The sequence below is a fragment of the Camelina sativa genome, chromosome 7 (genome assembly GCF_030686135.1).
Source record: "Camelina sativa cultivar CO46 ecotype springtype chromosome 7, ASM3068613v1".
Classification (NCBI taxonomy): Eukaryota; Viridiplantae; Streptophyta; class Magnoliopsida; order Brassicales; family Brassicaceae; genus Camelina; species Camelina sativa.
This window is the reverse complement of record NC_141886.1, coordinates 23545330-23570458: the sequence shown is the minus strand read 5'-3', so window position 1 is coordinate 23570458 and position 25129 is coordinate 23545330. Positions and strand designations below refer to the sequence as shown.

General features: G+C 37.4%; 9 protein-coding genes and 1 long non-coding RNA gene across 10 annotated transcripts; 3 read left to right on the top strand and 7 right to left on the bottom strand.

Annotated features, from left to right (window-relative positions):
- The first annotated feature begins 1182 nt into the window (after positions 1 to 1182).
- Positions 1183 to 3492, top strand: LOC104701824 (GDSL esterase/lipase At1g71691). The gene is made up of 5 exons (XM_010417565.3): positions 1183 to 1543; positions 1691 to 1812; positions 2437 to 2679; positions 2768 to 3017; positions 3105 to 3492. Exons 1-5 carry the CDS (start codon positions 1222 to 1224, stop codon positions 3326 to 3328), a joined length of 1161 nt encoding a protein of 386 aa, XP_010415867.1. The 5' UTR covers positions 1183 to 1221; the 3' UTR covers positions 3329 to 3492.
- LOC104701823 (glucuronoxylan 4-O-methyltransferase 3) lies at positions 3491 to 4959 on the bottom strand. Its single transcript, XM_010417564.3, has 2 exons — positions 4479 to 4959; positions 3491 to 4231 (listed from the first exon to the last, which is right to left on the bottom strand). Exons 1-2 carry the CDS (start codon positions 4776 to 4778, stop codon positions 3650 to 3652), a joined length of 882 nt encoding a protein of 293 aa, XP_010415866.1. The 5' UTR covers positions 4779 to 4959; the 3' UTR covers positions 3491 to 3649.
- Positions 4960 to 5240: 281 nt separating this feature from the next.
- LOC147941610 (uncharacterized) lies at positions 5241 to 5983 on the top strand. Its single transcript, XR_015560822.1, has 2 exons — positions 5241 to 5397; positions 5667 to 5983. It is a non-coding gene; the product is annotated as an uncharacterized LOC147941610 (long non-coding RNA).
- Positions 5984 to 6065: 82 nt separating this feature from the next.
- Positions 6066 to 8862, bottom strand: LOC104701821 (lysine histidine transporter-like 5). Its single transcript, XM_087456805.1, has 8 exons — positions 8681 to 8862; positions 8219 to 8400; positions 7744 to 8127; positions 7247 to 7643; positions 7049 to 7154; positions 6884 to 6975; positions 6729 to 6797; positions 6066 to 6625 (listed from the first exon to the last, which is right to left on the bottom strand). The coding sequence occupies exons 1-8, from the start codon at positions 8705 to 8707 to the stop codon at positions 6527 to 6529; spliced, it is 1356 nt and encodes a 451-aa protein (XP_087312931.1). The 5' UTR covers positions 8708 to 8862; the 3' UTR covers positions 6066 to 6526.
- A 376-nt stretch (positions 8863 to 9238) lies between these two features.
- Positions 9239 to 12148, bottom strand: LOC104701820 (putative serine/threonine-protein kinase At1g09600). Its single transcript, XM_010417562.2, has 7 exons — positions 11515 to 12148; positions 11142 to 11426; positions 10743 to 11060; positions 10441 to 10668; positions 10249 to 10349; positions 9800 to 10172; positions 9239 to 9713 (listed from the first exon to the last, which is right to left on the bottom strand). Exons 1-7 carry the CDS (start codon positions 11977 to 11979, stop codon positions 9507 to 9509), a joined length of 1977 nt encoding a protein of 658 aa, XP_010415864.1. The 5' UTR covers positions 11980 to 12148; the 3' UTR covers positions 9239 to 9506.
- A 359-nt stretch (positions 12149 to 12507) lies between these two features.
- On the bottom strand, positions 12508 to 13313 carry LOC104701819 (ethylene-responsive transcription factor ERF020). Its single transcript, XM_010417560.2, has one exon. The coding sequence runs from the start codon at positions 13229 to 13231 to the stop codon at positions 12782 to 12784; it is 450 nt and encodes a 149-aa protein (XP_010415862.1). The 5' UTR covers positions 13232 to 13313; the 3' UTR covers positions 12508 to 12781.
- Positions 13314 to 14558: 1245 nt separating this feature from the next.
- Positions 14559 to 16266, bottom strand: LOC104701817 (Rieske (2Fe-2S) domain-containing protein). The gene is made up of 3 exons (XM_010417558.2): positions 15627 to 16266; positions 15037 to 15297; positions 14559 to 14951 (listed from the first exon to the last, which is right to left on the bottom strand). The coding sequence occupies exons 1-3, from the start codon at positions 16035 to 16037 to the stop codon at positions 14763 to 14765; spliced, it is 861 nt and encodes a 286-aa protein (XP_010415860.1). The 5' UTR covers positions 16038 to 16266; the 3' UTR covers positions 14559 to 14762.
- Positions 16267 to 16526: 260 nt separating this feature from the next.
- Positions 16527 to 18911, top strand: LOC104701818 (pentatricopeptide repeat-containing protein At1g71490). Its single transcript, XM_010417559.3, has one exon. The coding sequence runs from the start codon at positions 16527 to 16529 to the stop codon at positions 18594 to 18596; it is 2070 nt and encodes a 689-aa protein (XP_010415861.1). The 3' UTR covers positions 18597 to 18911.
- LOC104701816 (uncharacterized) lies at positions 18641 to 20078 on the bottom strand. Its single transcript, XM_010417557.2, has 5 exons — positions 19541 to 20078; positions 19346 to 19460; positions 19170 to 19251; positions 19001 to 19052; positions 18641 to 18906 (listed from the first exon to the last, which is right to left on the bottom strand). Exons 1-5 carry the CDS (start codon positions 19892 to 19894, stop codon positions 18844 to 18846), a joined length of 666 nt encoding a protein of 221 aa, XP_010415859.2. The 5' UTR covers positions 19895 to 20078; the 3' UTR covers positions 18641 to 18843.
- Positions 20079 to 24359: 4281 nt separating this feature from the next.
- LOC104704827 (uncharacterized) lies at positions 24360 to 24968 on the bottom strand. The gene is made up of 2 exons (XM_010420855.1): positions 24839 to 24968; positions 24360 to 24622 (listed from the first exon to the last, which is right to left on the bottom strand). Exons 1-2 carry the CDS (start codon positions 24966 to 24968, stop codon positions 24360 to 24362), a joined length of 393 nt encoding a protein of 130 aa, XP_010419157.1.
- Positions 24969 to 25129: the final 161 nt, after the last annotated feature.

Here is a 25129-nt window from a genome sequence, read left to right as displayed (position 1 = left end):
ATGAAATTTGAAACAAAAATAAACAGATGTGGAACATTTTAACTATCTACCATTTTATTGGGAAATAAAAAAGACTTACCATTTATTTAAGTCCCACTTTTTATTACACAATCTGAGAAGTCAAAACATTAAAGTCAACCCTGAAATTAATGACACGGTAAATCTTCAACCATCACTTGTAATAGAAGAGACTTATTTGATGCTTTCTCTGCCCTCTTCTACGACATAATTGGTCTTCACTATTTAAGCGTGGAAGCGTATTAAACGTCATTGATAATAACGATGAATTTTAATACAGCGTTTTTTCTGTTTTTTTTTTAAAAAGTGATCTTCATGGTTTACTTTTTTCTATATCAGTCAACCACAAGTATTTACGATAATTTTACATGATGAGCTTGATGAAATAGTTTGGGTGTAAATTATACATACATTTTGTTTTTCATTGTTGAATCTAGAATTCACACAATGAATTTATTTAAGTGGGGAACAAATTCACTTAATATCTCTTTCTAAAAACTGGATTAAAGCTAGAAAATAAAGAGAGGTTATGATCTCTTGAAGAAAAAGTTAGGGTTTATCTCAAGAACAATGAAGAATTTAGGGCTTTTGTATTAATTGTCGGATGTCTTACAAGGAGGAGGTATCCTTCTATTTATATGAATGCATTAATTACAAGATAAATCTATTTTCCTTAAATCTCAGATTGAAGATATGGTAAACTTCCTCTTTTGATGACCAAGTCGGGCTCATGGAGGCAGTTGAATGACTTCGTCGGGTTTATGCTTATAGACCCGTTTAGCTGTCCCAAAAGAGAGGATTCCTCGGTTTAGTTGATGAGCAGAGTTACTCGGTTTACCTTCGGTTTAAGTCGATATGTCATGGGTGCTAAATCCCGCACCAACATTCATCTAATTCTTTGGGTTTTCAATATACATTAATTGCTACATTTTAAAATGTTTCTCAAACATTTTGGCTCATACAATTTACATATCTAAAATAATGTAGAATAATTCTGTAGACATGCATGAAGAAACAAAACATGTATACGGTAATACCTATTGTGATTATCATCACTACTGGCTATTATTACTGTGTGGTAGAAGACGGATAGAGACATTTATTACTCTTCACCGAACCCTTTGCCTCTCTGTCTATAAATGTGTCCAATTCCATATTTTTCTTCACCCCAAAAATTAACCCAACACAAAACTATACTTCACAATGGCTTTCCACTTCCGGCAACTTTGCTTTTCCTCAGCTCTTCTTGCGGTGGTTATTCAACTCCTTCATGGTGTCTCCAGCCAACTAGTTGTGGTTGAGGAACCTATTTCTGCTCCTCCGCCTCCATTGGTCGACCTAAACGGCGGTCCTGGTTATGGCATTGTTCCGGCGCTGTTTATCTTCGGTGACTCTCTTATAGACAATGGGAATAACAATAACATCCCTTCCTTTGCCAAAGCCAATTATTTTCCTTACGGCATCGATTTCAATGGCGGTCCGACCGGTCGGTTCTGCAATGGTTTAACCATGGTTGACGGGATTGGTACGTTTATTTAATTTTAAAAATCTTCTTTCTCTTCAAAACATGTTTTCTATCCTCCTTCAAAATGGGGGAAAAAATGAATACAGATTAGATGAGGCTGCTACATGAAGTGTTATAAAATGATGCATGCATGCACTGATAATATAGCTCAACTATTGGGGCTGCCATTGATTCCTGCGTACTCGGAAGCTACCGGAGATCAAGTACTTCGCGGTGTCAACTACGCTTCTGCAGCCGCCGGAATTCTTCCTGACACCGGGGGAAACTTTGTAAGTTGAACTTTGTAAAAATATTCGTAACTTGCAGATTTCCTTGCCAAAAAAGGTTGCATGTTACACATACTCTTTTTGTTTTAGGAAATGTATGTTTGCCCGAATAGAATAGATCTACTTGTAAGTTGTATCTCTAATATAATTAACCAGCCAATATTTATATTAGAGGTAAGCACTTACATGATTTTGAAGTTTATCTAAATTTCTGTTATGATCTTACAAAAAAAAAAACGTAAATCTCAAATTTATTTCTTTGTGTGTTTTAATAACTTGAAGGGCGGCTTACTAACAATCACGTAGCTTGTATTTGAAACTGGTTATTGAAGGACAACGAAGGTTAAATCATTAATGAAATGGTTTTTCATATTTTGATTTCAAACTGATAAATTATTGATTTTTATTTAATTTCAAAGAATGTTAAATCATCGATTAGAAAAAGACAAAAAAAAAAGACAAAAAATAATCAATCAAACCAAATATTTACTTTCAGTGGTGGTCACATCACATGAGGTTCATGATTTACATATAGTTCCCAAGAAAAATGGTTGTTGCATGCAGCGGCTAAATGCGAGGATTAATTACGTAACGTTGATTAGTTTGATGATTTGATTTGGTGGTCAGGTGGGGCGCATACCTTTCGACCAGCAGATTCATAACTTCGAGGCAACGTTAGATCAGATAGCGGGAAAGTCCGGTGGTGCAGTGGCCGTTGCGGATTCGGTGGCTCGAAGCTTGTTCTTCATTGGAATGGGAAGCAACGACTATCTCAACAATTACTTGATGCCTAATTTCCCTACCCGTAACCAATTCAATTCCCAACAATTCGGCGATCACTTGGTTCAACAATACACCAACCAACTCACCGTAATACATCAAAAACACCTCTCATACTAAGAAATAAGCTATAACATGTAATAAAAACTGTTGTTCTTTTTTTCTTTTGGTAATGCAGAGACTGTATAATCTCGGTGGTAGGAAATTTGTAGTGGCCGGACTTGGAAGAATGGGATGCATTCCAAGCATTCTAGCTCAAGGAAACGACGGTAAATGCTCCGAAGAAGTGAACCAACTTGTTGTTCCTTTCAACACAAACGTCAAAACAATGATCACTAATCTCAACCAGAATCTTCCGGATGCTAAATTCATTTACCTCGATATCGCTCAGATGCTTGAAGACATTGTTGCTAACCAAGCAGCTTATGGTAATTACAACAAACGCTAAACTAGCTAAACCCACTCTAACTAACATCGATAGCTAATATAATGGTGTGTTGTCGTTGTATATATAGGGTTTACTACAATGGACAAAGGATGTTGTGGGATAGGAAAAAACAGAGGACAAATCACTTGTCTTCCCTTTGAAACGCCTTGTGCTAACAGAGATCAGTATGTGTTTTGGGACGCTTTTCATCCTACGGAGAAAGTTAATCTCATAATGGCAAAGAAAGCGTTTGCTGGTGACCGCACTGTTGCATATCCCATCAACATTCAGGAACTGGCTAGTCTCAGTTAGTAGAGATACCATCCATTATGAAAGCTATGAACAAGAAATATGAAGTCTTTGTAACTTTTTTTTCTTGTAAGGTTTTGAGTCAAATCTGTTTTTCCTTTTAAGACGTTTTGAAAACATTTACTATGTCACCAAACGGTCCAAATCAATCTACTTGTTGTTGTCTTTTCTTTTCTTAACAAATATATATATATCAATTATGAAATTATAAAAAACCATATACATATAATAACAGCTGTCCAAAGCTCAAACTAATTAATCTCTGAAGGCTATGGAGCTCCGGACATATACTCTTACCATTTTAAGCATCAGCAAACCATAAAATTAGGGACATAATTTACCGCCGGAGACACCATAGCCCCGGTGACTAGGCACCGTGAAATGGCGGAGCCGTCCTTCTTGCTCTGTCAAGTAATCTGCCATTGAGAACTCATCCTCCACTTTCCTATCCACATCGTGCACAAACACATCCGTCGTCTCTCCTTCATCCTTCCATCTCCTCGCCATCATCCCCGCCGTATAAATCGCCGTCATCCGCCCCAGAGCTTCTTCATGAAACCCCGTCGGAGCATCAACCATTATCAAATCCCACTCTGTTTCGTAAACCACCTCAGGTAAGCCTTTCAACGCAAGATCGCACGCGGAAACCCTAGGATCAGTCGACACGCTATGGCACTCTTCTTTATCTCTCGCCGCCGCCATCAGAGCCTCCGCGTCTCTTACCTTGGTATTGTACCGGACGTGGTACGATTCCAGAGAAGGGAACTTCTCAGCGATTTGACGGATCCATGACTCGTTTTCTTCTAAGAAAATGGTTCTTCCTCCGTAATTTAACGTCGACCACATCAAGCTGTCGTAACCAAGACCAAACACGAGGAAGTTGCACGGCGATTTCTTCTCTAAGACCTGATGCAATTTTTTTTTTTTTTTGTGTCATTACAATTCACACTATCTTAGAACACGTACGGCAACAACAATATAGTACTAAAGATTTAATTACGGTTCACATTCATGACTACTAGATTTGAATGTGATGATCCGGTAGCAACACTAGTACAAGTGATTAATTAGACTAGGGGGTAAGTGACTAATTGAGTTCTTGATTTGGAATAATTAACAATTGAAATTGCATGTAAGTTTAGTGTTTTGTTACCTTCTTGGTGACGGAGATTTCGGAGTGTGTTTGCTGGGGAGTGACATTGGAGGCGGCATAGTGGATCAGAGCGTCGGCAAGCGAAGGAGGGATCTTGTTACAACTTACGGATTCTTGGCTATGTGATTTAGTCCCGGTGGAGGAGTTGGAGATCCGGAGAGTCTTGTTGTCCGGAGGCTGAATTGAAGAAGACGGTGAGAAACTGGTTCTGGTGATGAAGAAGAGAGTGATTAAGACGAGAGATGCGAAGCTAGAGAGTATGTGTTTCAGGGTAATTGAGAATGGGAGATTAGTGGTCATTGTGAGAGGCAGAGAGATTGTGTTCAAAGAGTGAGAGAGACGTTACGGTTTTCACTGCAGCTGAAGGGGGTTTATTGTGTACTTAAGGGGACAAAGAGACAAAATATTTTAATTTTCTCTTTTTCTTTCGAGCATTGTCCATGTGTGTTGGTTTGATTGTTGTTGTGTCCTACATTGATTCGTCGATACTAGCAATAAGAGTATCATAATTAAATTGAGGCGTCGGTGTCATCATCACCTGATTGGACCAAGTTTGAAATAGTTAAAGCGTTTTAGAGTAACAGTTACGAACTACAATACTACTTTTTTCACTCCATTACAAATTACAAGTCAAGTTATGTTTTCAATAAATTAAAATTTCATTTTTTTAATTGTAAAACACTGTTTATAGGAAACTCCGTTACAGTTTTTTAGCTGAGATATTTTCTTTGGGGTAATTACCCTTCCTTGTGCAATTTCAATGACAAATATCTCTATGAGTAATTAAGGCACAAGTCAAGTGACTCCATATACATAGTAATATTTTAGAAGCGAAAAACCTAAATTAAGCGACAAGTCTAAGCGGTTCATTAAGCGAAAAAGGATGAAGATTGTTAGGGGTGCGGCGGCAGAGTGATAGGTTTGAAAGTGAATGATCTCTTCTCTCTTATCTCTTCTCAGTCCCTAATACAAACGATGAACCTAACTGATAAGATCGGAGTTACAGACTTACTTACAGTTCTCCTCTCTTATCACCATGAACAGAGACGCAACTCTGATCTAACAAACAACATCAATGTGATCACCCAGGATATTGTTTACAATAGTAATCTATCTCTAATTATACTCTACATTGTTCTTAATCTTCTCTTTAGGTCCTCACACGTGCCTCTCATGTGCTTATCACAGAGCTCTGATGGGGTTGTTACGGACTTGACATGTGATGGGCAACGTAGCTTGAAACTTCATCTGTTCTTCGATAAAAATTAGGGTTCGAGTTGAGAGGTCTGATTTTGGCAGCTATGAGTTGATTGCACTGCAAGCAAGATAGAAATATTGAGGACTGCATAAAGCTTCTGCATTTTTCTGAATACGAATACGTTTCTGTTCTTAGGAATATACTCGGGCAACTTTGGGTGTGGCCATTTGGCCAAATTTGTTTTTTTTATTCTTTTCTTTTAACCATGGCAGAATCATATTTTCAGGTATTTTCATCTTATGCGCTTCTCTGTTTTACATGTATATCTCTGTTTTGCTACTTTTTTGGGGCTTGGTCGATATGTATATAAAACACACACAACACCAGGAAAACGGAAAAGCCAATCTCATTATTCAGATGTTTTACTACAATCCAAAATCAAAAACTTCTGATACAGCCGTTTAGGCTTTTTACCTGCTATAGAAAATCTATAGACTTTAAAACAAAATATGCTAAAAAACCAAAAACCTAAGTTCAGAGCCTAAGGTTGACCACATAATGTGTATGGTGTTCCTTTTTTCTTTTTGGTGATTTTACATGACGGCTTAGAGAGAACATCATCCGTCACAGCCTCAGGCCAAAGCGCCGTAGAGCCTTCACAGCAATTCGGAAGACAGTTCTTGATGGAATGGTTTATAAAAAAAAATAAGAAACGAGAAGCCAAAAATAATCAAATATCTAACTATATTTGTTTCCCAACTAAGACTGCTACTTTAAAGTTTTAAAAAGGTAAAAGACTTTTTTGCAAGTTTGGTGTAATGGTTATTGCAGGGCTTTATTTTAATAAAGCCTATGAGAAGAGCTTGTAGGTTCTTGCTGAAAGGATAATGTGTCTCATTCCTCCAATGGGTGCAAGAATTGCTATCGAGATTCCAACGACTATTGCTAGCTGTTGTTGTTAGTTAAACAAACGGATTAATAAAGAGTTAATTTCTTGGGTTAATTAGCTTGTGACTGAGAGAGACTTGTTAAATCAAGAAAGAAAGACTAACCCAAGAGCAAAACCAATGGATACTATATCTTTTTGGTCGCTTCATGATCAACCATATAATGCAAGGCAACTGAAAAATTAAAAGAGGTACTCATTATCCATCTTTATAATATAATGTTTGTAAAGAACTAGATATATTTGTCTATGGTGACTTACGAAGTATGAGGTTGATGAGAAGACGAGGCCACCGAAGAACCCTAAAAGACCTCCGAAAAAGGGGATACAAACTGCTACCAGACAAATCAATGCTGCACAAAACCAAGAAATCTCAGTTTCCATTTCTCCAGGTTAAAAAAAAAAAGAAGCTAAATGAGTACTAACCAACATATGTACTACGTGCCACTAGACGCAGCATTGCTGAAGGAGTGAATTTCAGTGTCTTCACAAGATACGACTCTATGGTGTCAAACACGGTCATAGCAAAAACCTGTCAAGATGATCATTGTACTCAAAGTTGGAGAAACTTTTTTCTCAAGGGAGCAAAAGATATATTAAAAAAAAAAAATAAATAAATAAGACCTGATAACTTCCAATGACATGGATAAAAACCATGAAATTAGCAGCAGCTATAAGCCAAACTGGTCTCTCTAAGGAAATGAGAACATCATCCTCAACATGAACACCAAAAGCCCAATAACCGGAGATAGCCACAAAGAGGTAACAAACAATGACGATTATGTAAGCCACGACAACTCCTTTCCACATTGGTTTCTTGGAAGGGACTTCAGGTGTTGAAGGAATAGTGGCTTGTATCTCAAGCACCACACTGTGTCCTGCAAACGCAAACGCTATGGTTCCAACGCCGTTAAATGCATCAAAGACCATTGATGCCACCGTGTCTCCTCTGACGCCGTAACTTGACGGACGGTGTTGCGTTCCTTTAGCTATTGACACTACGGACGCTATCATTGAGTAACTGCACCAACAAAAAAAAAATCAAATTTTCTTAGATATATAGATCACAAAACAAAACGTAAATCTTTTGTCTTGTTTTATGTTGGGTTTGGTGACAATACAGGAAAGACATGAGGGCGGCGAGGAGAGACACGATCTTGATCGAGTTGAAATCAGGAGATTGAGAGAGCACAAGTTGGAGGGCGGCGAATCCTAAGATGTAATAAGTCTGACGGATATGTTGGAGATTAGGAAAGAGAAGCTCGACAAATTTCTTAAGCGATTTGCCTCCGGTCACGTTGTAGACTATGTCGGAAGCGATCTGCACCAGAAGCTGTTGTGGCAAGACGATCCAGTAACCTAGTCTTGGCCCGAAAGCTTCTTGGCCTAGCTCGGGGTAACGGTCTAACCGTTTCCCGGGAACTGCTTCGTGCAAATTCACCATTTGCCACAACGAGTAGAATGTTATAGCCCATGACATTATTATCGCAATAAGTCCAGGTGCCCTGTTACATAATCAAATGTTAATTATCGTCAGTTACTACTTTATCTTATGAAGAAGACAAAACATTTTCAAATCAAACAAAAAAAAATTACCATCCAAGTTGTGACATGGCGAAAGGGAGACCAAGAACTCCAGCGCCAACCATGGCCGTGACATTGTGGAAGGCGGAGTAATACCATTTGGCCTCTCTAGACGCTGTGACTGGTAACCAATCGTTGTAATCCATTTCCCTGTTTTTTTTGTCCGTTGATCTTCCTTTGTTCTCCTCATCACCCTGATCAAGATTTGTGGCATGGTAAATATAGGAATGTGAATGTTGAAGAATAAATAAGCACTAAAAGCGATTAACGTTACGTTTTGATTTTCACAGGAAAATGTAACAAACGTAAGGAAATGAAAAATCGGATAAAACTGTTAGAGCCTCATTGATGAAACTACATTATTCATGTGTTCCAAACTTAGTGAAAAGACAAATCGGACCAAAACTCCACACTCTTGCCATAAGAAAAAGAAAAAAAAAAAAAAAAAGAGAGTTACAGACAAAGCATACTTACTGCTGGAAGAGGTACGTCGTATGTCATTCTTGTCTTGTGTTTTCTTTAATATATTCCACAAAAATAAAAAATAAGATACAAGAAAATGTATTTATTTTTTGTTACAATATGTATAGAAAAGAAAACAAAAAAAAGAAGGAAAAAAAAAAAGAGAAGAGTAATTTACTGGTTTAATGAGGATTACAAAAAGTGATGTGTGTTTGTTTTTATAAAGTAAGTAATTTGATTACTTGGATCCTAGGAAAGTGAGGATGGTCTTTTGAACGAGTCTGCGGTTAATCTCACAACTTACAAAAGTCACTCACAAATCCAACGACTCTGGTCTCTTCCTAATTTATTTTTCTTTCAGATCTTTTCTTCTTTACCCTCATTTCTAGCCTTACTCGTCCCGATGTTCCAGCTTTCCCACATTTCTATAAGACCTTTTTTTGTTTACGACAATTTTTTAAAAATAGGTCCACAAATAACTTGTATAACAATTTTAAATGAGAAATATTCATAAAAATACACAGGTTAATATGGAAATCTTGGGACTGAGCCAGTTAGTATCATAGAAGATTTTTTTTTTTTGTTTTTGGCACTTGGGAAGACTTCACTTGCAAATACATGTTTGTTGCTTGACTCAACTCAATAATGACCATTGGGTATGTACAAAAAGGAAGTTTGACATTATAGTGTGGTCACTCTTGTTGGTCTAAGAAACAAGTGGACTATACATTGCATGTACAGAACAAAAACGCTTATGAGTTCTATGGCTTGATGAACCTCAAACATGTTGCTATGTATTGTTGTTTAAAATCTCTTCTTTGTTTCTTTCTCTTTTTAGCTACCGAGCATTTCTTCCTGTGTATCTCTGCTGCTGTTGTCCTGTTGTTAAACCTTGGTTTTTCCTTGATGCAGACTTTTCAACACGGGCTTTTCGGACAGCTTGTTGGATCTGCTTCTCGTGCTCTTTAAGCAAATCTTCAAGATTTCCACCAGGAGGCATCAATGGTCCTGAGTAATGAATTCTGTTTTTCCTTGGTGCGTTTCCCTGAAACCCCACCAAAACAACTCAACAGTTTACATACCAAAGGCTTAGATACTCAAAAGAAGTAGAGCGGAAAGAAAGAGGCTTACGGTTGAGTAATCTCTGTTGGAATCTCTCCTATAAGATTCACCAGACAAGTCTCCTGTTTGAGATATTCTAGACTTGAGCTCTGCATTAGTTTGCCTTTTCATGCTCCCACCTCTGTTCCATTCTTTACCAGCCACTGTTGGGTGAACCATTGAAGAAGCATGAGCTTTACCATTCTGTTGAATCCCTCTTCTTGGTGGTTCAATCCTAAACCCGGTTCCACCTTCCTCATCTGTTTTAAACTTATGGCTGATGCATGTGACTTTGGACTGCCCTGCAGCCATAAACTCAGGTGTCTGTGCAGTTTTAAGATCCTTTGGCCGTCCTCTTGTTACAGTTTCTCCCCCTCTTCTCTTGCTGTCCTCTGCCCTTAGCCTGCAACCAAAAAAGATTCATAAAAAACTCCTCAAGAAATGAACCAGTATATGAAGATGTAATGTAGCTTTTTTACCTTCTTGCTTCTTCATTACGAAGCTTAGCATCAAGTTCCTTGCTTGGTGGGTATCTAGGTAAGTTTGATGGATTAGCAGGGAGTGGCTCAGTGGTGAAGAACTGTAACAAGAAAATTCAAAACTGGTCACTGAAAAGTTTGTAAACTTATTTAAGAAACATGGATTTATGGTTAGTATCATTATATTATTACTTCACTCCTCAAGGTAGAAGCTGCTGATCCACGTTTCTCAGGTTCTATAGCCAGTAGCTTATTGATAAGCATCAGAGCTGATGCAGGGAAATGCTTAAAGGTTTCAACAAGTACAGCCTTGTAAGGATGACTTGGTTTAAAGCTTGTTGCTAGTGGCAGTGTTGCTCTTCTCCAGTAATCTTCCGAAGGTGAACCACAGAGTTTAAAGATCTTGTGCATCTGCTCCACCTGAGAAGCAAAAAAAAAAGGAGAATGATCTCAGTAGCTGTGTTTCTAGAATCTGAATCAGAGAGTTTTCTTACTTCTGTGCGTCCTGGCATAATAGGCTTTCCAGCGAAGAGCTCAGTGAGAATGCAACCAGCGCTCCACAGGTCTATTGCTGGTCCATACTCAGTGGCACCAAGCAAAAGCTCAGGTGCTCTGTACCATAAAGTTACAACACGACTTGTCAGCTGTAAATCTCGATCACCCCGGTAAAAGTTCGCCAATCCAAAATCACCAATCTTCAAGACACCTTCGTTGTTGATCAAAAGATTCGATCCTTTAATATCACGGTGTAGAATACCTCGTCTGTGGCAATGTTCAAGTCCACGGAACAGCTGTTGCATATAGCACTTGATCTGCAAAACCAAAACAAGACTCTCTCTTCTCACTTTTAATTTTTCCAAACTTTTAAAGTCTGTCAGAATATGTAATAATACCTGAGGTTCAGAGAATTTGATTCCAGGAGTTGCGGCTAGACCTGCAAGATCATGTTCCATGTACTCAAAGACAAGGTAAAGACTACCTGAGAGTCTTGACGTGACTAAACCTTCAAGCTTCATAACATTTGGGTGGTCAAGTTTACGAAGAATAAGAATCTCCCTAGCCATAAACCGGACACTCTCTGGATCCATGTTCACAAACCTAACCTTCTTCATCGCCACAATCTTCCCCGTTTCCAAGTCTCTAGCTTTGTACACGCTGCTGTAAGTCCCTTGTCCAATCTATAACCAATACACAAACAACATAAGTTGTTATTTCAGATGATCACAAGTCACAAAACGAAAGAAAACAGAGAAAGATCAAACTAACTTTGTCCAACTTCTCAAAAGACTCTGCGCAACGAGGAACCCATCCTTTAATGGCTTCACCGGCAACAGAAGCCAACCAAGAGGGCCATTCTACGCCGGTGAGTTCCGTTTTATTGCTGGCCACACGACCCGGCTGCTGATGTATCGGCTGCCCAACGGGCATAGCTGTGACGACTCTTCTGGTAGGGTTCCTGGTAGGAGCTCCAACAACAACCACCGGTTTGGTGCTGTTTCGATCAGATGATGACGTGGAGGGACGACGCGCCGCAGGGTAACCATTAGCCACAATGGTGATGGAAGCTGCCGAAGTCGTACGTGTGAAGGAACCTCCCTTTTTCGATGAAGACGAAGACGACGACGGTGGAGGATGAGGTATGAGTTGAAGGATTGATTTGCTCGAATCTAATAGGTCTTTATCGGTAACGGCGGCGCTAGGGGAACGTGCGGTGGCGCAAATACAACCCATTACATAAACAAAACCGACCACTCCAAACTCCTACTTAATGGGGAAAAAAATGTTTTTTGCCGATTTGCTTTTTATCTATCTATCTATCTTTCTACTCTGGTCTGGTTGATATGGTCGGCGACCCAAAACAAAAAAAAAAACTTTCGTTTTTGTTGTTGCTGTTGTTGTCTCTCTCACGTTTTTGTGAGTTTGTTGTTGTCATAGAGAAACTGGAACGTGCGTACCACTTAATGTTTATGACTCCCTTATTTTTTTCTAGAATCTAGATTCAAATGATGATGAGGAGGAGCCGATAACGGAATAGGTCAACGACCTTTCACTGTCTGATTTTTTTTTTTTTTCTCTCTTTTTTCTCCCTCCGGTCATAATTGGGTCTCAATTATTTCATAAACTGGGCCTATTCTTGATTGTACGTAAGGCCCGACAACCTTTACTTTTGGTGTTGAACATAATACGAGTACGAGAATTTCATAATCATTATTTTGTGGTGATTTGTTGTTCTAAATACGTGTGTATATACAAGAGTGCTTTGTGTAGTTTTAAACCGCATTACGTCTGCAAAGTGTAAATGATCCCTATCAAAACAGAACAATCAACTCAAACTCGGATATGAAACACCAAAACAACATTTCTAACCGGTTGAGCTATTTGGGTATATAACTAACATCATAAGAAAAGAAGCCTGAGATATGAGAGCTCACGTAGGGCAGGGGAAAAAAGAATCAGAAGTGTAACAGAAAATAATAAAACTTTAACAAATCCTAAAACTAAGCACATCCTGTATTAATTGCTAAAAACCTACTCAAACGTGATCGTCTTCCAAATAATCGTACACGGAGATGCTAAGTTCGCTCTCGTCTTCCATGTCCGCCGTTGGCGATCTATCTTCATAGGTGCCACCACTACCAGACACAGCACCGTCGTTGTTTAGGTTGAATCCGGCGTCCACGGCCAGGCCAGCGTCAGAAGCAGCTTTTTGGATAGATTTAGGAGATGTGGTGGAAGCGAGGGAGGTTGGGAGCAATTGAGGGAAGTTAAAAGATTCGTCGTCGAGGGTAGATGGTCGGTGCAAGCAGTAAAAAGCGACGTCGTGGGCTACGGCAGCGCCTTCGGCCGTCGAGAAAGAGCCTAACCAGAGACGTTGGCGGGTTCCCGGAACACGAATCTCCGATACCCATTTTCCCCATTTCCGACGACGGATACCTTTATATTTGCTCTGATAAGTTTCTCCGGCGTCTCTTGATGAATCCATTTTTTTTTTCTTGGCTGGATGTAAAGATGATATGTTTTGATCATGAGAGGAAGTGTTGTATATTAATACGTTACAGGGAGTGGTCTAGAGTTGGATGGGAATATAAAATCGCATGAAATGTATAATAACTTTAAATTGGGTTATGAAGAAAAAAACTAAAAAATATATGGTCAAAGTATGACCAGGTGAATATGTGATATGGCCATGTGGCTCACACTGGTTGACGTTTTCTATTATAGTTTTCATTTTTGGGGTCTTTGGAGGCTTCTAGTCATGTTTTCAAGTTTCTCAAGTTGTTGAGGTTTACATCAACTAAAAATACCCCATTTGGATAAATAAATGAATTTTCAACGTATATTAAAAGCGGTGGGTAATATGGATCATTATAGACATTAATTATGAGATGATTGGTGGTGAGTTAGTTGCAGATCTAAAATTGTAAAATGTAAACTAAAAGCTACACGTAAAATTATTTTATTTTTTTTCTCCATTTTACGTCGAATATTAAACAAACAAAAAAACTAAACTGTTAAGGCTTTAAGCTACAAAAAGCTTGAAATTTATGAAATATCTCAAACAAAAAACACTTACTCGAAAACAAATTGGTGCAAAATTCATCATATATTAGTTCTATATACCTTGGTAGACCAATGACCAATGATGTGCAGTGTGGATGGATTATCAACTTTTAAATTGCTGCTAATCAGAATCATGCTTTTATATTTAAGATATACAGTACATGATATCAAAAATTAAAATAGAAATATTCGTGGTAAACAAAACTAGATGTAGCCTACAAATGAGATGAGGAGAGTCATCATATCATCGATGACCTATATCAATAAAATTCACACACACACAAGTTTCATCACGACATCGCTCACGTGCTGAAACTTGAAAAAGAAAACATGAGACTTGCCTCTATCTCTCTCTCTCTCTTACAATCCCATCAGGCGTGACGTCACCAAATAGTCTTAAACGAGGGGTGCTCTTTTCTTGGCCTTCTTAGTTTGACTAGAAGACAGAAAATATTTATTTTGTCCTTGTCTCGTGTTCCACACCGAAAACGGATTTGTGGTCTCTTAAGTTAATTTGTTAATGGTTTACACAAAACTATAACTAAGATTCCCGCAGCACACGGAATCACTCACCTTTGGATTGGACAGGAGCAACCCAATTTGAATGCAATGAACGTAACTCTCTCCTTCACTATCTTATCTATTTATCTACATAAGAGATATTCCTTTCTTCTTTTAGTACACAAAACATTATTCCTTACTCTTGCTACAAAGGTGACAGGGTCGATGATACTTGAGTTGAATATATCTTGCTTGAAAATTATAATATTAACTCACGGAGAAGAAAGAATCTCGTATAAGAGGTAAAACACACAAACAAAGACAGAGCATAAGCAATCTCTATATACTAAGACATGGTGGGATGTCCACAGAAGTATTTTTTTTTTTTTGATTATCGGCAAATTGCACCAAACGAGGCAAGCAAAACCAGACCAACGATGTAATAATATTCTCTACTTGAAAGCATCTGAAGCAGAGTAAAGGAAGTCCAAGAACCCTGTCCCCTTCAATAGACCTTTACCTGTCAATAGCTCAAAATCTAACAGCAGCAAGAATCCTATCACTGCCGCCTTCCCGTTTATTATTTCGTTCTTCACCGTGAAACCAAATCCTTGTGAACCCTCGTCCACCACCATTCTCACCTGTGAATCACAAAATTCATCATTATATCACTCTTTCCCCAAGATGAAACATGTTTACCTTGGACAATCTATCATTTTGTTTTACCTCGTCTACATTGACATTTGTTGCTGTAAGCCCAGGCTGAGCTTTTCCACTGAAGACAATCTCAGCAGCTGCCTCTGCTTTCCCGCTGTTTCTAATGCTGATGTAGATGTTTTCTTCATCGTATTTGACAGGGTATACAAATAGTTTCCTCAGTGCAGGTGTCAAGACTCTGAGAACCGGGTTTTTTGGGTACCATTCCCGGATCTCTCCAGTTCTAAGATCAAATGTACTTTCCGTTGCTGGGCACACAATGCAACCATCCTGTTGTAATTGCCAAAAAAAGAGATCACTTACCGTTAGAGAAACCAAGACCCTGACACTACATTATAGCAATCGTTGAATCCTAGAATGTGATGTGCAAAACCAATTTATGTTGATTAATTTGGTCCACATGAACTCAACCTAGATTTAAAAGCAACTCAAGCCATGTGTTGTTCAAGGAGCTAAAGATGTATATCTCATAAACTTCGTTTCCTAAAGCTGTCACACTAACTAACTCAGTCAAGCATTTTCACAAACACCTTATCTGCTAAAAATTCCATTCAGAAACATCAAATTATAAAAAAGTAAAAAAAAAGAGACGAAGAGACCTGAGTGAGCCTAGCGTTGAGAAGTCCTTCGCTATAAGCTCCTTCAGCTGGAGAACGGTTCTCAATCACAAACACATCGTTCTTATACCAAAGCAACAATATCGTCTCATCGTCTTGAATAACCACTCGTCGTTCACCTTTAGGAAGCGCTGATAAAGGCACAACCGGCACCCAATTCCTTCCAGGTGAGGAAACAGACGAAGAAGATGAAACCTCCGTCGCCTCGCATCTGATATTTCCAACACCACTCCTCTGCTTCGAATTCTGATCCAATCGGTATGTCAAAGCTAATCGTCGGTTACGGCGGAGGTACAGCGGCAGCGTTCCAGGTCCGCGGATTGAAGATGGAGGAGGACGAGGAGGTGTGAATGAGTAATTACGGGGGAGAGATGAAGATGCGGTGGTCGCCATGGACGAGAGTGAAAGAAGAGAATGGAGGGAAATGCATTTGACCACACAAAGGGACTATAGTGGATAACGAAAGGAAGAAGAAGGATGACGGTAGCCACACTTTTTTTATATGGGCTTCTATTTTGCCAACACGCCCCTCACTTCTTTTAGATATTTTTTTTTGGGAACTAGCGTTAATGGGCCTTTGATTAAAAGGCCCATAATGTTCAGTCCGAGAAGTTTGACCCCAATATGACAAGCTATGGAGTCTTCTTCTTCTTCTTCAGAGTCTCGTTGCGTTTTTTCGCGCGTCTTCTTTTGCTTTTGCTTTTGCTTTGTTTGTTTAAATCTCTTCCGTCTCTCTTACCTCTGTTCTCGGCCATTCTCAAATCATATCTTCGATTCTGGTATGAATCGAAGATATGATCAGCGCACCATGTGTTCGATGTTATGCCTCAATGAAGTTTGATCCAAATAGCTGTTCTAGTGCTTGAATATGCCGCACTGCGCATGATGTTGTTACACAGAATGCAGTTCCTTTTGAATTCTGTTGAACATTTGGCCAGCCGCGGTCATTTGCACGATGCTTTCAAAACCTTTTCTCTTCTTCGTCTTCAATCTTATTCTTATGCAGTTTCAGATGACCTCGTTCTGAACTCCGTTGCTTCTCTTTTATCCGCTTGCGTTGATGTTCGTGCATTTGTGCCAGGGCTTCAAGTACACGCTCACTGTATTTCGTCCGGTGTTGAATACCACACTGCTTTGGTTCCAAAGCTGGTTGCTTTTTACTCTGCTTTTAATCTCCACAATGAAGCTCAATCCATTACTGAGAACTCGGGAATTTTGCATCCCTTGCCTTGGAATGTACTCATCTCTTCGTATTCCAAGAACAAGCTATTTGAGGAGGCTGTTGCTGCTTACAAGAGAATGGTGAGCAAAGGAATTCGACCCGATGCCTTCACTTATCCATCCGTTCTCAAGGCCTGTGGTGAAACGTTAGATTTTGCCTCTGGAAGTGTTGTTCATGGATCCATTGAGGTTAGCTCTTATAAGTGTAGCTTGTATGTCTGTAACGCATTGATTTCTATGTATAAAAGGTTTGGAAATGTGGGTATTGCTCGGAGGTTGTTTGATAGGATGTCTGAAAGGGATGCTGTCTCTTGGAATGCAGTAATAAGCTGTTATGCGTCTGAAGGCATGTGGAGTGAAGCGTTTGAGCTTTTCGATGAAATGTGGTTTTCAGGTGTAGAAGTTAGTGTCATAACTTGGAATATTATCTCTGGAGGTTGTTTGCATACAGGAAATTACGTAGGAGCGTTGAGTTTGGTCTCTAGGATGAGTCATTTCCCAACGAGCTTAGATCCTGTGGCTGTGATTATTGGTTTGAAGGCTTGCTCACTCGTACGAGCAATACGACAGGGGAGAGAGATTCACGGTTTTGCAATTCGCAGTTTTTATGATGGGATTGATAATGTTCGAAACACATTGATCACAATGTACTCGAGATGCGATGACCTTAGGCATGCCTTTATAGTGTTCCAACAGATTGAAGAAAATAGTTTGTGTACGTGGAACTCTATCATTTCCGGTTATGCGCAAGTGAACAGATCAGAAGAAGCCTCTCATCTGCTGAGGGAGATGATGCTTGATGGCTTTCAGCCGAATTCTGTTACACTTGCTAGCATTCTCCCTCTTTGTGCTCGAATTGCAAACCTGCAACATGGGAAAGAGTTTCATTGCTACATCCTAAGGCGCAAGTGCTTCAAGGACTATACAATGCTTTGGAACTCCCTTGTCGATGTTTATGCAAAATCGGGAAAAATCGTAGCTGCAAAGCGAGTATCTGATTTCATGAGCGAAAGAGACGAAGTAACATACACGTCCTTGATAGATGGATACGGAAATCAGGGTGAAGGTAGAGTTGCATTGGCCCTGTTCGAGGAGATGATCAGATCCGGTATTAAACCTGACCATGTAACCATGGTTGCAGTTCTATCGGCCTGCAGTCATTCCAAGTTAGTCCATGAAGGCCATAGGCTGTTTATGAAGATGGAGTTGGAATTTGGTATAAGTCCTTGTCTTCAGCACTTTTCTTGTATGGTTGATCTCTATGGCAGAGCAGGTCTTCTGATGGATGCCAGAGACGTAATTCACAGAATGCCATGCAAGCCGTCGGGTGCCACATGGGCTACTCTACTGACTGCTTGTCATATCTATGGGAACACAGAGATTGGTAAATGGGCAGCAGAAAAGCTCCTAGAGATGAAGCCAGAGAACCCGGGATACTATGTGTTGATTGCAAATATGTATGCAGCTGCTGGTTCTTGGAGCAAGCTTTCTGAAGTGAGGACTATCATGAGGGACTTGGGTATAAAAAAAGATCCTGGTTGTGCTTGGATCCATACAGATTCTGGGTTTTCATTGTTTTCAGTGGGGGACACATCAAGCCCTCAAGCATGTGATACATATAGTCTGTTAGATGGACTGAATCAGCTGATGAAAGATACTGCTGGTTATGCCATTAGTGAGGAGCAAATTTCAGAATCAGCAGATGAAGAACTTCTTCAAGAAATAGGATAAGGTGACCCTCTGGATCACATCTTCTTTTTTATCTGATCTGAGGATGATCAACTGGAGTGTTATTTTAGTTAATAGCACATATTCTATATACATGAAGAGTTTTGGTTGGAGTGGAATACGAATGGTTCTAACATATACATATCCACAAATTTGACAATTGTGGGGATTGCTGCCGCTGTGTTTCTATATACCACAAGGAAAACTTATATTCTCATTCGCTTCACCAAGCGCAAGCTTTATAATTACATCAGAATTGGTCAGCCAGTTGAGGAAATTTCTGAAGCAGCCAGGTAACTCCCTTTATAGCAACCTGAATACAAATGCGAGAAGATGTAAAAAATCTGCACTACCTCTGCAATTTCAAACACATCCACACAATCAAAATTAATAGTAGCTCATGTTACCAGAACTGATTCTCCAGGTTTGATTGCAGGCTCAACGCAGTCCCTTCCATATCTGCAGACAAAACCCGAGAAGCAAAGGTGTCGCCCAGCAAGAAAAATTGGCATTACTGTCAGTCAACTGTAGTAGTAGCAGCAGGAAAGTTGTGTAGAGAAGAGGAGTGGTGCTTACACAATCTGTCTCTTGCCATCAATCACTTCTAGCCGGTAAAAGCTGCAACCTTTGCTAAATGGAAAATTCTTTCCCTTCCACTCTGTAATGGTTTAAATCATAAAGAAGTCTGTTTTTCTAAGGGTAAAATGCCTTAAATTAGACGTTAGGTCTGGTTAGAGAGTTTAAAAACTAACCTAAATGCCATGAAACTCCAACAGCTGTTGAGTCCTCTGTTGAGATGTCATCTATCACGAATTGCAGATCTGTACTTGTTGATTCAATGAATTTTCCGAAGAAATCAAGAATTGCCTGCCAAGGTTTCATCAAGATCAGGCTCTGAGGAACAAAAAAGAACGAAAAAAAGATAGATTGGTTCATAGGAGTTTCACCTTCCGGCCAACGAAGGGGGATGAGAAGACAAGATCCTCATAGACGCAGTTTTGAGCGATGAGGTCTGTAACAGAGGATAAATCATGGACGTTAATAGCGGCGTAGAAGCTGGAGACAACCTCTGAGGCTGATGTCGGAGCCGTTTCGGGAACAACATCGTTAGCTGTCGCCAGCGACACAGCTTTTGTAGCGGGAACAAAGGATGCAGACAATCGAAGAGGCCGTGAATGAGTAAGACTTGTTGGCTTGACGAGTGTAGTTCCGAGGAAGAAGGAGGGAGGAAGATCGTTGAGAGAGACGAGTGAGGAGGAAGGAGACGTTAAAGAAGAGATCGAAGAAGCAGTGAAGCTCATCTTCGTTGTTTCTTGATATGATATGTCTTCATTTTTTGTGGCTCATTTTGGTTTGTGATTAAAGAAAAAGCAAAAGAGTTCAATGTTGGAATTTGTGGCCACCAATTTTAATTAGTCAGTCGCATGATTATCAAGTAGTGCAACTATGTTCAACAATTGATTTTTCCTTATTTATTTATTTCTCTCCTTCTCTCATTTCTTCTTTTAACATTTCTTCTAATTTGTTTTGCAATAACCATTTTTAGAATATTGGTTTTGGTTTAAATTTATTCTAAAGAGTTCTCATAGAAACAGGATATTTTTCTAAATTCGTTTATCTTATTATAAAAATAATTTGTAGTAATTAAATAAAATATAGTATTTGATGTTTTAGTTTTACTTAGATTGTAGTGTCTTTTGCTTAGCGGAATTAATTTTTATTTATATGGCTAAAATTTGTAATTATAGTTATGTTTTCTATTTGTCAATGTTTATATCTACTGTTGTAAATGTAAAAATATAATATATTTTTAATTAGTAATTATTTTTTTATTTTCTGATATGTTAAAATTGCTTAGTGAATACAAAGCTTTTAGTTGCTGAGCCTATATGTTTTTGTGTAACCTCAATATTTAGGATTTAAGATAGCTTCATCGTGATATTTTTCGAAGAACACCAACCACATATATAAGCATAACAATGCACCATATTATTTTTTAATATAATTTTTTTTGTAAACAATTTTTTAAAGAACACACGTTATGTAGACAAATCAAGTTCATCTTTATATTTTTAACTAAGGGTCTAATTGGTGACCAATTTTTAGAACAGAATGTGTTGTTGCTTGTTGTTTTCATTTTTGTTACCATTTAAAAGTAATTTATTTTCCAAATTTTAACATGTAGACCCCACACTATTCCTAGTAGTTCATTTTTTTAGAATCATAGAAGAAAATTGTTCCTCTTCAAATTTGATAAGGAACAGATTTCCCTACTCATTAGTGTTATATCATTTTTTCTTTTCCTGATCATTTTTCTTTAATTCTTATTCTTCATGTTCTTTTTGTTCCTCAATAAGTTACCAATAGGAGCCTAAGTTTTGAAAAATAGCTTTGATCAGAGCAATAATTAAACTAAACCATAGCAGTTTAATAATAACAACTCCATTTTAATATATATTTTTTTTGTCAACACGTTTTTTAAAAACACATATTTTATAGACACATCAAATTCATATTTTATATTTGTAACTAAGTTTTGAAAAATAGCTTTGCTCACCTCAATAATTAAACTAAACCGAACTAACAATTTAGTAATAACAACTCGAGTTCTAACTAAAAAAAACTCTATTTACGATCTTATGAATCTGGTTCAATAACTAATCCCAAGTCTAATTTAATAACCTCAAGATCACAACCAACGTCATGACTGCACACCTAAGCTGCATGGAATTGGAAGCGGGTATGCGGAAGCGGAAGCGTATGGAATTATAGAAGCGATTTTTTTGAAAATTGAAAGAAGCGGGTACGTGTTGGAAGCATTTTTTCATATATATATATATATATCAAAATATTTTTGATAAATGATTTATTATTTTAACACTGTCAAATAAAGAAAAATATGTGTTTGTTATTCTATAATATTATTACAAATACAAATAATCAATAGATCAAAATTTGAAGTTAACAACCGATTAAAAAAAAATTAGATACCATTAATTATGTCTTTAAAAAAAATACAAAATTGGGCCAATTGTAGTACAACCAAACTCTTTGGGTCCGAATGGTAACCGCGGATTTAGTAGTGCAGGACAAAAAATTTGTTAGTGCGGCACGGTTCAACTGCGGTACGTGCGGAACAAATGTATTTGCGGGACAAGTGCGGTTATTCCAAAATAAGCGGTACACAAGATTGTTTGATTGGTGGTAAATTATTTGCGGTGCGGATTTCATATTATATTATTAATAATTGATATAATTATATATTTTAGTTTGTTTTGTATTAACAAATAAATACTTTTTATACAATAAGCAGTTCTTAAGATATAATAATTTTATAAATAAGAAACAGATATATTATATAGTTATAAATTTAAATTGTTATTTTTAATAAAATAATATTTTCATCTATTATTTAAATTTATTTTGAAGTAAATAAGTGAATTTTGTTCATTAAAGTAGTAAAAAACACATATTTTTCAAAAACAACACATTTAAGAAATAAATTATTTATGAGAATCTATAATAGCTTAAATTAAAATGTATCTTTAGCATACAGTCATTTGGTAAAACTTATGTTGGTTATTATTTGTTTTATTAATGGTTATATATGCATATATACTACTAAATTTACTACTCTATTATTAGAAATGATTTTGTTTTTTTAATGCATTCTAAAAATTAATTGAATAAGAAAGAGAATACAAAGAAGTTATTTTTTATTTATTAGTTGCATAGGTATTATGTGGATATAAAAGTATATAATTATTATTATTATTAAAATCTATGATATTATATATATATATATATATATTGGCGTTTTTGTCTTGAAAACCGCTGGGTAAATTGTGCTTCTCTTTAGAAAGCGGTCCAAGGCTTTATCCAAAAGATAAAACCGCTTTTGTTGTGTTTTGTTTTTTTTTTGAAAGCGCAAATTCTAGAAATACTTATGATTGGTGTAAAGATTGCGTTTTTCACAAAAAACGCTTTGAATTCCGCATATGGCTGTTTCCAATCACAGCCTTTAATGGACCACTTTTTCTTTTTCTTTTTTATTCGATCCTATACATACACATATGTACTGTATGTATCTCCTTTTCTTTATCGAAAATCCATTTTCCAAACAAAGATTTTGTGACAGAAAATCAAACCGATCGGAGAAGCTTGGTCGAGACTCGAGACAATGAAGACAGGTCGAGACAGTGTTAAGATGAAAGCGGCGGATCGACGACGGTTTTTCTCGATAATGGAGACGGGGAAGATGACGACCTGACGACACGACAGCGACTGACGAGTTTGGCAATATATTTGGAATGGCACAAGTAGATCAACACTAAGTTTATTGACCTAAGCTTTGTCTATTGACTTAAGCCTAAGCTTGACTCAAACTTTGTCACTGAAACTCTTTTCTCAAAGAAAAACTACCTCATTAATTTTTTTTTATCAGTCTTTGTTTATTGTTTTCTGATCAGATATGAAAAACTTTGTCACGGTCGCAAATTGGAAAAATACTTTTATTCCTTCCACGGGAAACCTAGTTGGCTAATATTGTGAGTCACCAAATATTGTGCTTAGCTGTATTAATTGTTTTAATTTGATTGAATATTCATTTTAATTGATGTGTCAGTCTCTACTTCAATACAAAAGCTGAGGTTTCATGCTCTGATGAAAAACAAGGAAATTTTATTGTATTGATTATCACTATATATATATAGTAATCTTATTTATGGAGTATATAACAATTTGAATTCAACTCTATAAAAATTATTATAGAGAAGCAGTAAATGATAATCATCAATTCAACTTTTTTTTTTCTTGGTGGAATCATCAATTCAATCTTCTTGTAAAAATTGATAATAAATAGTAATTAGAATATCAAAAAATATTTATAATTTATCGAAAATAACAGAAACTAGATAAAAATTAAAAAGTAAAAGTGTGTAGGTGGGGATAAAACGTTGATTGGTTTCTCATATTTTTTTTTGATCATACATGTTTCTATTCCAAATAGTACTTAGATAGTTCGTTATCAAATCCACATGAAAAGAAGCAAGAGCAAACATTTTACAATATTTTGTTTTTCTTTCCAGAATTTGTTTTCAAACAATTTTGTGGAAACCTCTACAGCAGTCAGGCAACTCCCTTAGTAGCAGCCTGAATACAAATGTAAAATGTTAAGCTTACACACCTTCCACTCAGTCGTAATTAAAATAGTAGGCTCATGTAAAAACGAGTAAGACGATTTTTACTTGGCAATATAAAGTTATGGACCTTATGGTAATAGCAGCAAAGTTGTATAGAAGAGAGTGTGCTCACTAGTCACTACACAATCTGTTTCTTACCGTTGATAACTTCTAACCGGTAAAAGCTGCAACTTTTACTACACAATCTCTTCCTCTCTGGATTTTTTTTCCTGTTTAGACTTGTTATTAGACTTCTCATTTAAATCAAAACGAGTCTTTTTTTTTCTATTCAATCGGTACAAATAGTAACTCCTTCCAATACTAATTTTCGAACAATTTTGTTATTACAATATCATAAATAAAGTGATAAAACATTAACAATAAAACAAAATAAAGAAGAAAGTTAATCATTCAAATATTCCATTAATATTGAACAATCATAGAGATATAATAAACACATAAATTAAGTTCGAATAAAACCAAAAATGAAAAGGAGTTCAACAAAACAAAAAAAACACGAACCAAAGTCCCACAGATTTAAAAATTGGAAAGAAAGTTAACAAGCAGAACAATCCCTCCCTCATAATCAGGGTTTCATCAAGGACAGAACATCAGAAACGATGCTTAACTTTAAGCTACAATACTCCAACTCCTTAATACGCAAAGCCTCATATTTATCATTCAACTCTTTGGCCACATCATCTCCCAAAAGTTTGGCTTTCTCCAAAAGATAGTATTCGGATATATTATCGTTTCCAAGAAAGCGTGCCATTCTGGGCAAAAACTCCTTCAAAGCAGGATACTGAACCCAAAACTCATCTTCATTACCATTTGCATTAGTTCCTGTAGCTGTAACAAGAGTGTAAAACCAAATAAACAAAGTATCAGAGACAGGACACACAAAAGACACTATCTTACATAACTTTTCCGACGAAACAATCTCGAAACCTAAAAGAACTAGACATATATACAAGAGAGTATTTCCTAGCTAGCGAACGAAATGGCTTCGTTAGAGTAGAAACAGGGGAAATGGGAAAGATTGTGATCATGCATGTATATACGTACCTCCATTGGTGTTTTCCGAATCAGACTGTTCGACTTCCATTGAGTCGTCTTCATACGAGTAGGAAACTTTGGAGTTGCTGAACTCTTCTTCAGATGATTCAGGTGGAGTGTTGATCGGAACAGCCGCCATCGTCGTCAAGATTTAGCTCGAAGAGACTAGAGTTTCTAGAGAGAAACTAAAGAGTCGATGATTCATAAAGAAGGATAGACTTCATATTTATTTATATTGTTCAGGGGAAATCAAAGAGTCGTTTATTTTACAGAGTATTTCTAATGAAAATATGAAACGTT

Bases quoted from the DNA above. Each gene is read 5' to 3' on its own strand.
- LOC104701824 (XM_010417565.3), top strand. From the start codon at position 1,222: ATGGCTTTCCACTTCCGGCAACTTTGCTTTTCCTCAGCTCTTCTTGCG. The intron at 1,813-2,436 runs GTAAGTTGAACT...TTTGGTGGTCAG, and splicing joins CTGACACCGGGGGAAACTTT to GTGGGGCGCATACCTTTCGA. The intron at 3,018-3,104 runs GTAATTACAACA...TTGTATATATAG, and splicing joins TGCTAACCAAGCAGCTTATG to GGTTTACTACAATGGACAAA.
- LOC104701823 (XM_010417564.3), bottom strand. From the start codon at position 4,778: ATGACCACTAATCTCCCATTCTCAATTACCCTGAAACACATACTCTCT. The intron at 4,232-4,478 runs GTAACAAAACAC...AAATTGCATCAG, and splicing joins AAATCTCCGTCACCAAGAAG to GTCTTAGAGAAGAAATCGCC.
- LOC104701821 (XM_087456805.1), bottom strand. From the start codon at position 8,707: ATGACATACGACGTACCTCTTCCAGCA. The intron at 7,155-7,246 runs GTCTTATTTATT...TCATCTTGACAG, and splicing joins ATGTCATTGGAAGTTATCAG to GTTTTTGCTATGACCGTGTT. The intron at 6,626-6,728 runs GTTAGTCTTTCT...TAACAACAACAG, and splicing joins TCCATTGGTTTTGCTCTTGG to CTAGCAATAGTCGTTGGAAT.
- LOC104701820 (XM_010417562.2), bottom strand. From the start codon at position 11,979: ATGGGTTGTATTTGCGCCACCGCACGTTCCCCTAGCGCCGCCGTTACC. The intron at 10,669-10,742 runs GTAAGAAAACTC...TTTGCTTCTCAG, and splicing joins TTATGCCAGGACGCACAGAA to GTGGAGCAGATGCACAAGAT. The intron at 10,173-10,248 runs GTAAAAAAGCTA...TTTTGGTTGCAG, and splicing joins CGTAATGAAGAAGCAAGAAG to GCTAAGGGCAGAGGACAGCA.
- LOC104701819 (XM_010417560.2), bottom strand. From the start codon at position 13,231: ATGGATTCATCAAGAGACGCCGGAGAAACTTATCAGAGCAAATATAAA.
- LOC104701817 (XM_010417558.2), bottom strand. From the start codon at position 16,037: ATGGCGACCACCGCATCTTCATCTCTCCCCCGTAATTACTCATTCACA. The intron at 15,298-15,626 runs GTCTCTTCGTCT...CAATTACAACAG, and splicing joins TCAACGCTAGGCTCACTCAG to GATGGTTGCATTGTGTGCCC. The intron at 14,952-15,036 runs GTAAAACAAAAT...TGTGATTCACAG, and splicing joins CAAATGTCAATGTAGACGAG to GTGAGAATGGTGGTGGACGA.
- LOC104701818 (XM_010417559.3), top strand. From the start codon at position 16,527: ATGATGTTGTTACACAGAATGCAGTTCCTTTTGAATTCTGTTGAACAT.
- LOC104701816 (XM_010417557.2), bottom strand. From the start codon at position 19,894: ATGAGCTTCACTGCTTCTTCGATCTCTTCTTTAACGTCTCCTTCCTCC. The intron at 19,252-19,345 runs GTTAGTTTTTAA...AAACCATTACAG, and splicing joins TGGAGTTTCATGGCATTTAG to AGTGGAAGGGAAAGAATTTT. The intron at 18,907-19,000 runs GTAACATGAGCT...ATTTGTATTCAG, and splicing joins AACCTGGAGAATCAGTTCTG to GTTGCTATAAAGGGAGTTAC.
- LOC104704827 (XM_010420855.1), bottom strand. From the start codon at position 24,968: ATGGCGGCTGTTCCGATCAACACTCCACCTGAATCATCTGAAGAAGAG. The intron at 24,623-24,838 runs GTACGTATATAC...CTCTTGTTACAG, and splicing joins TTCGGAAAACACCAATGGAG to CTACAGGAACTAATGCAAAT.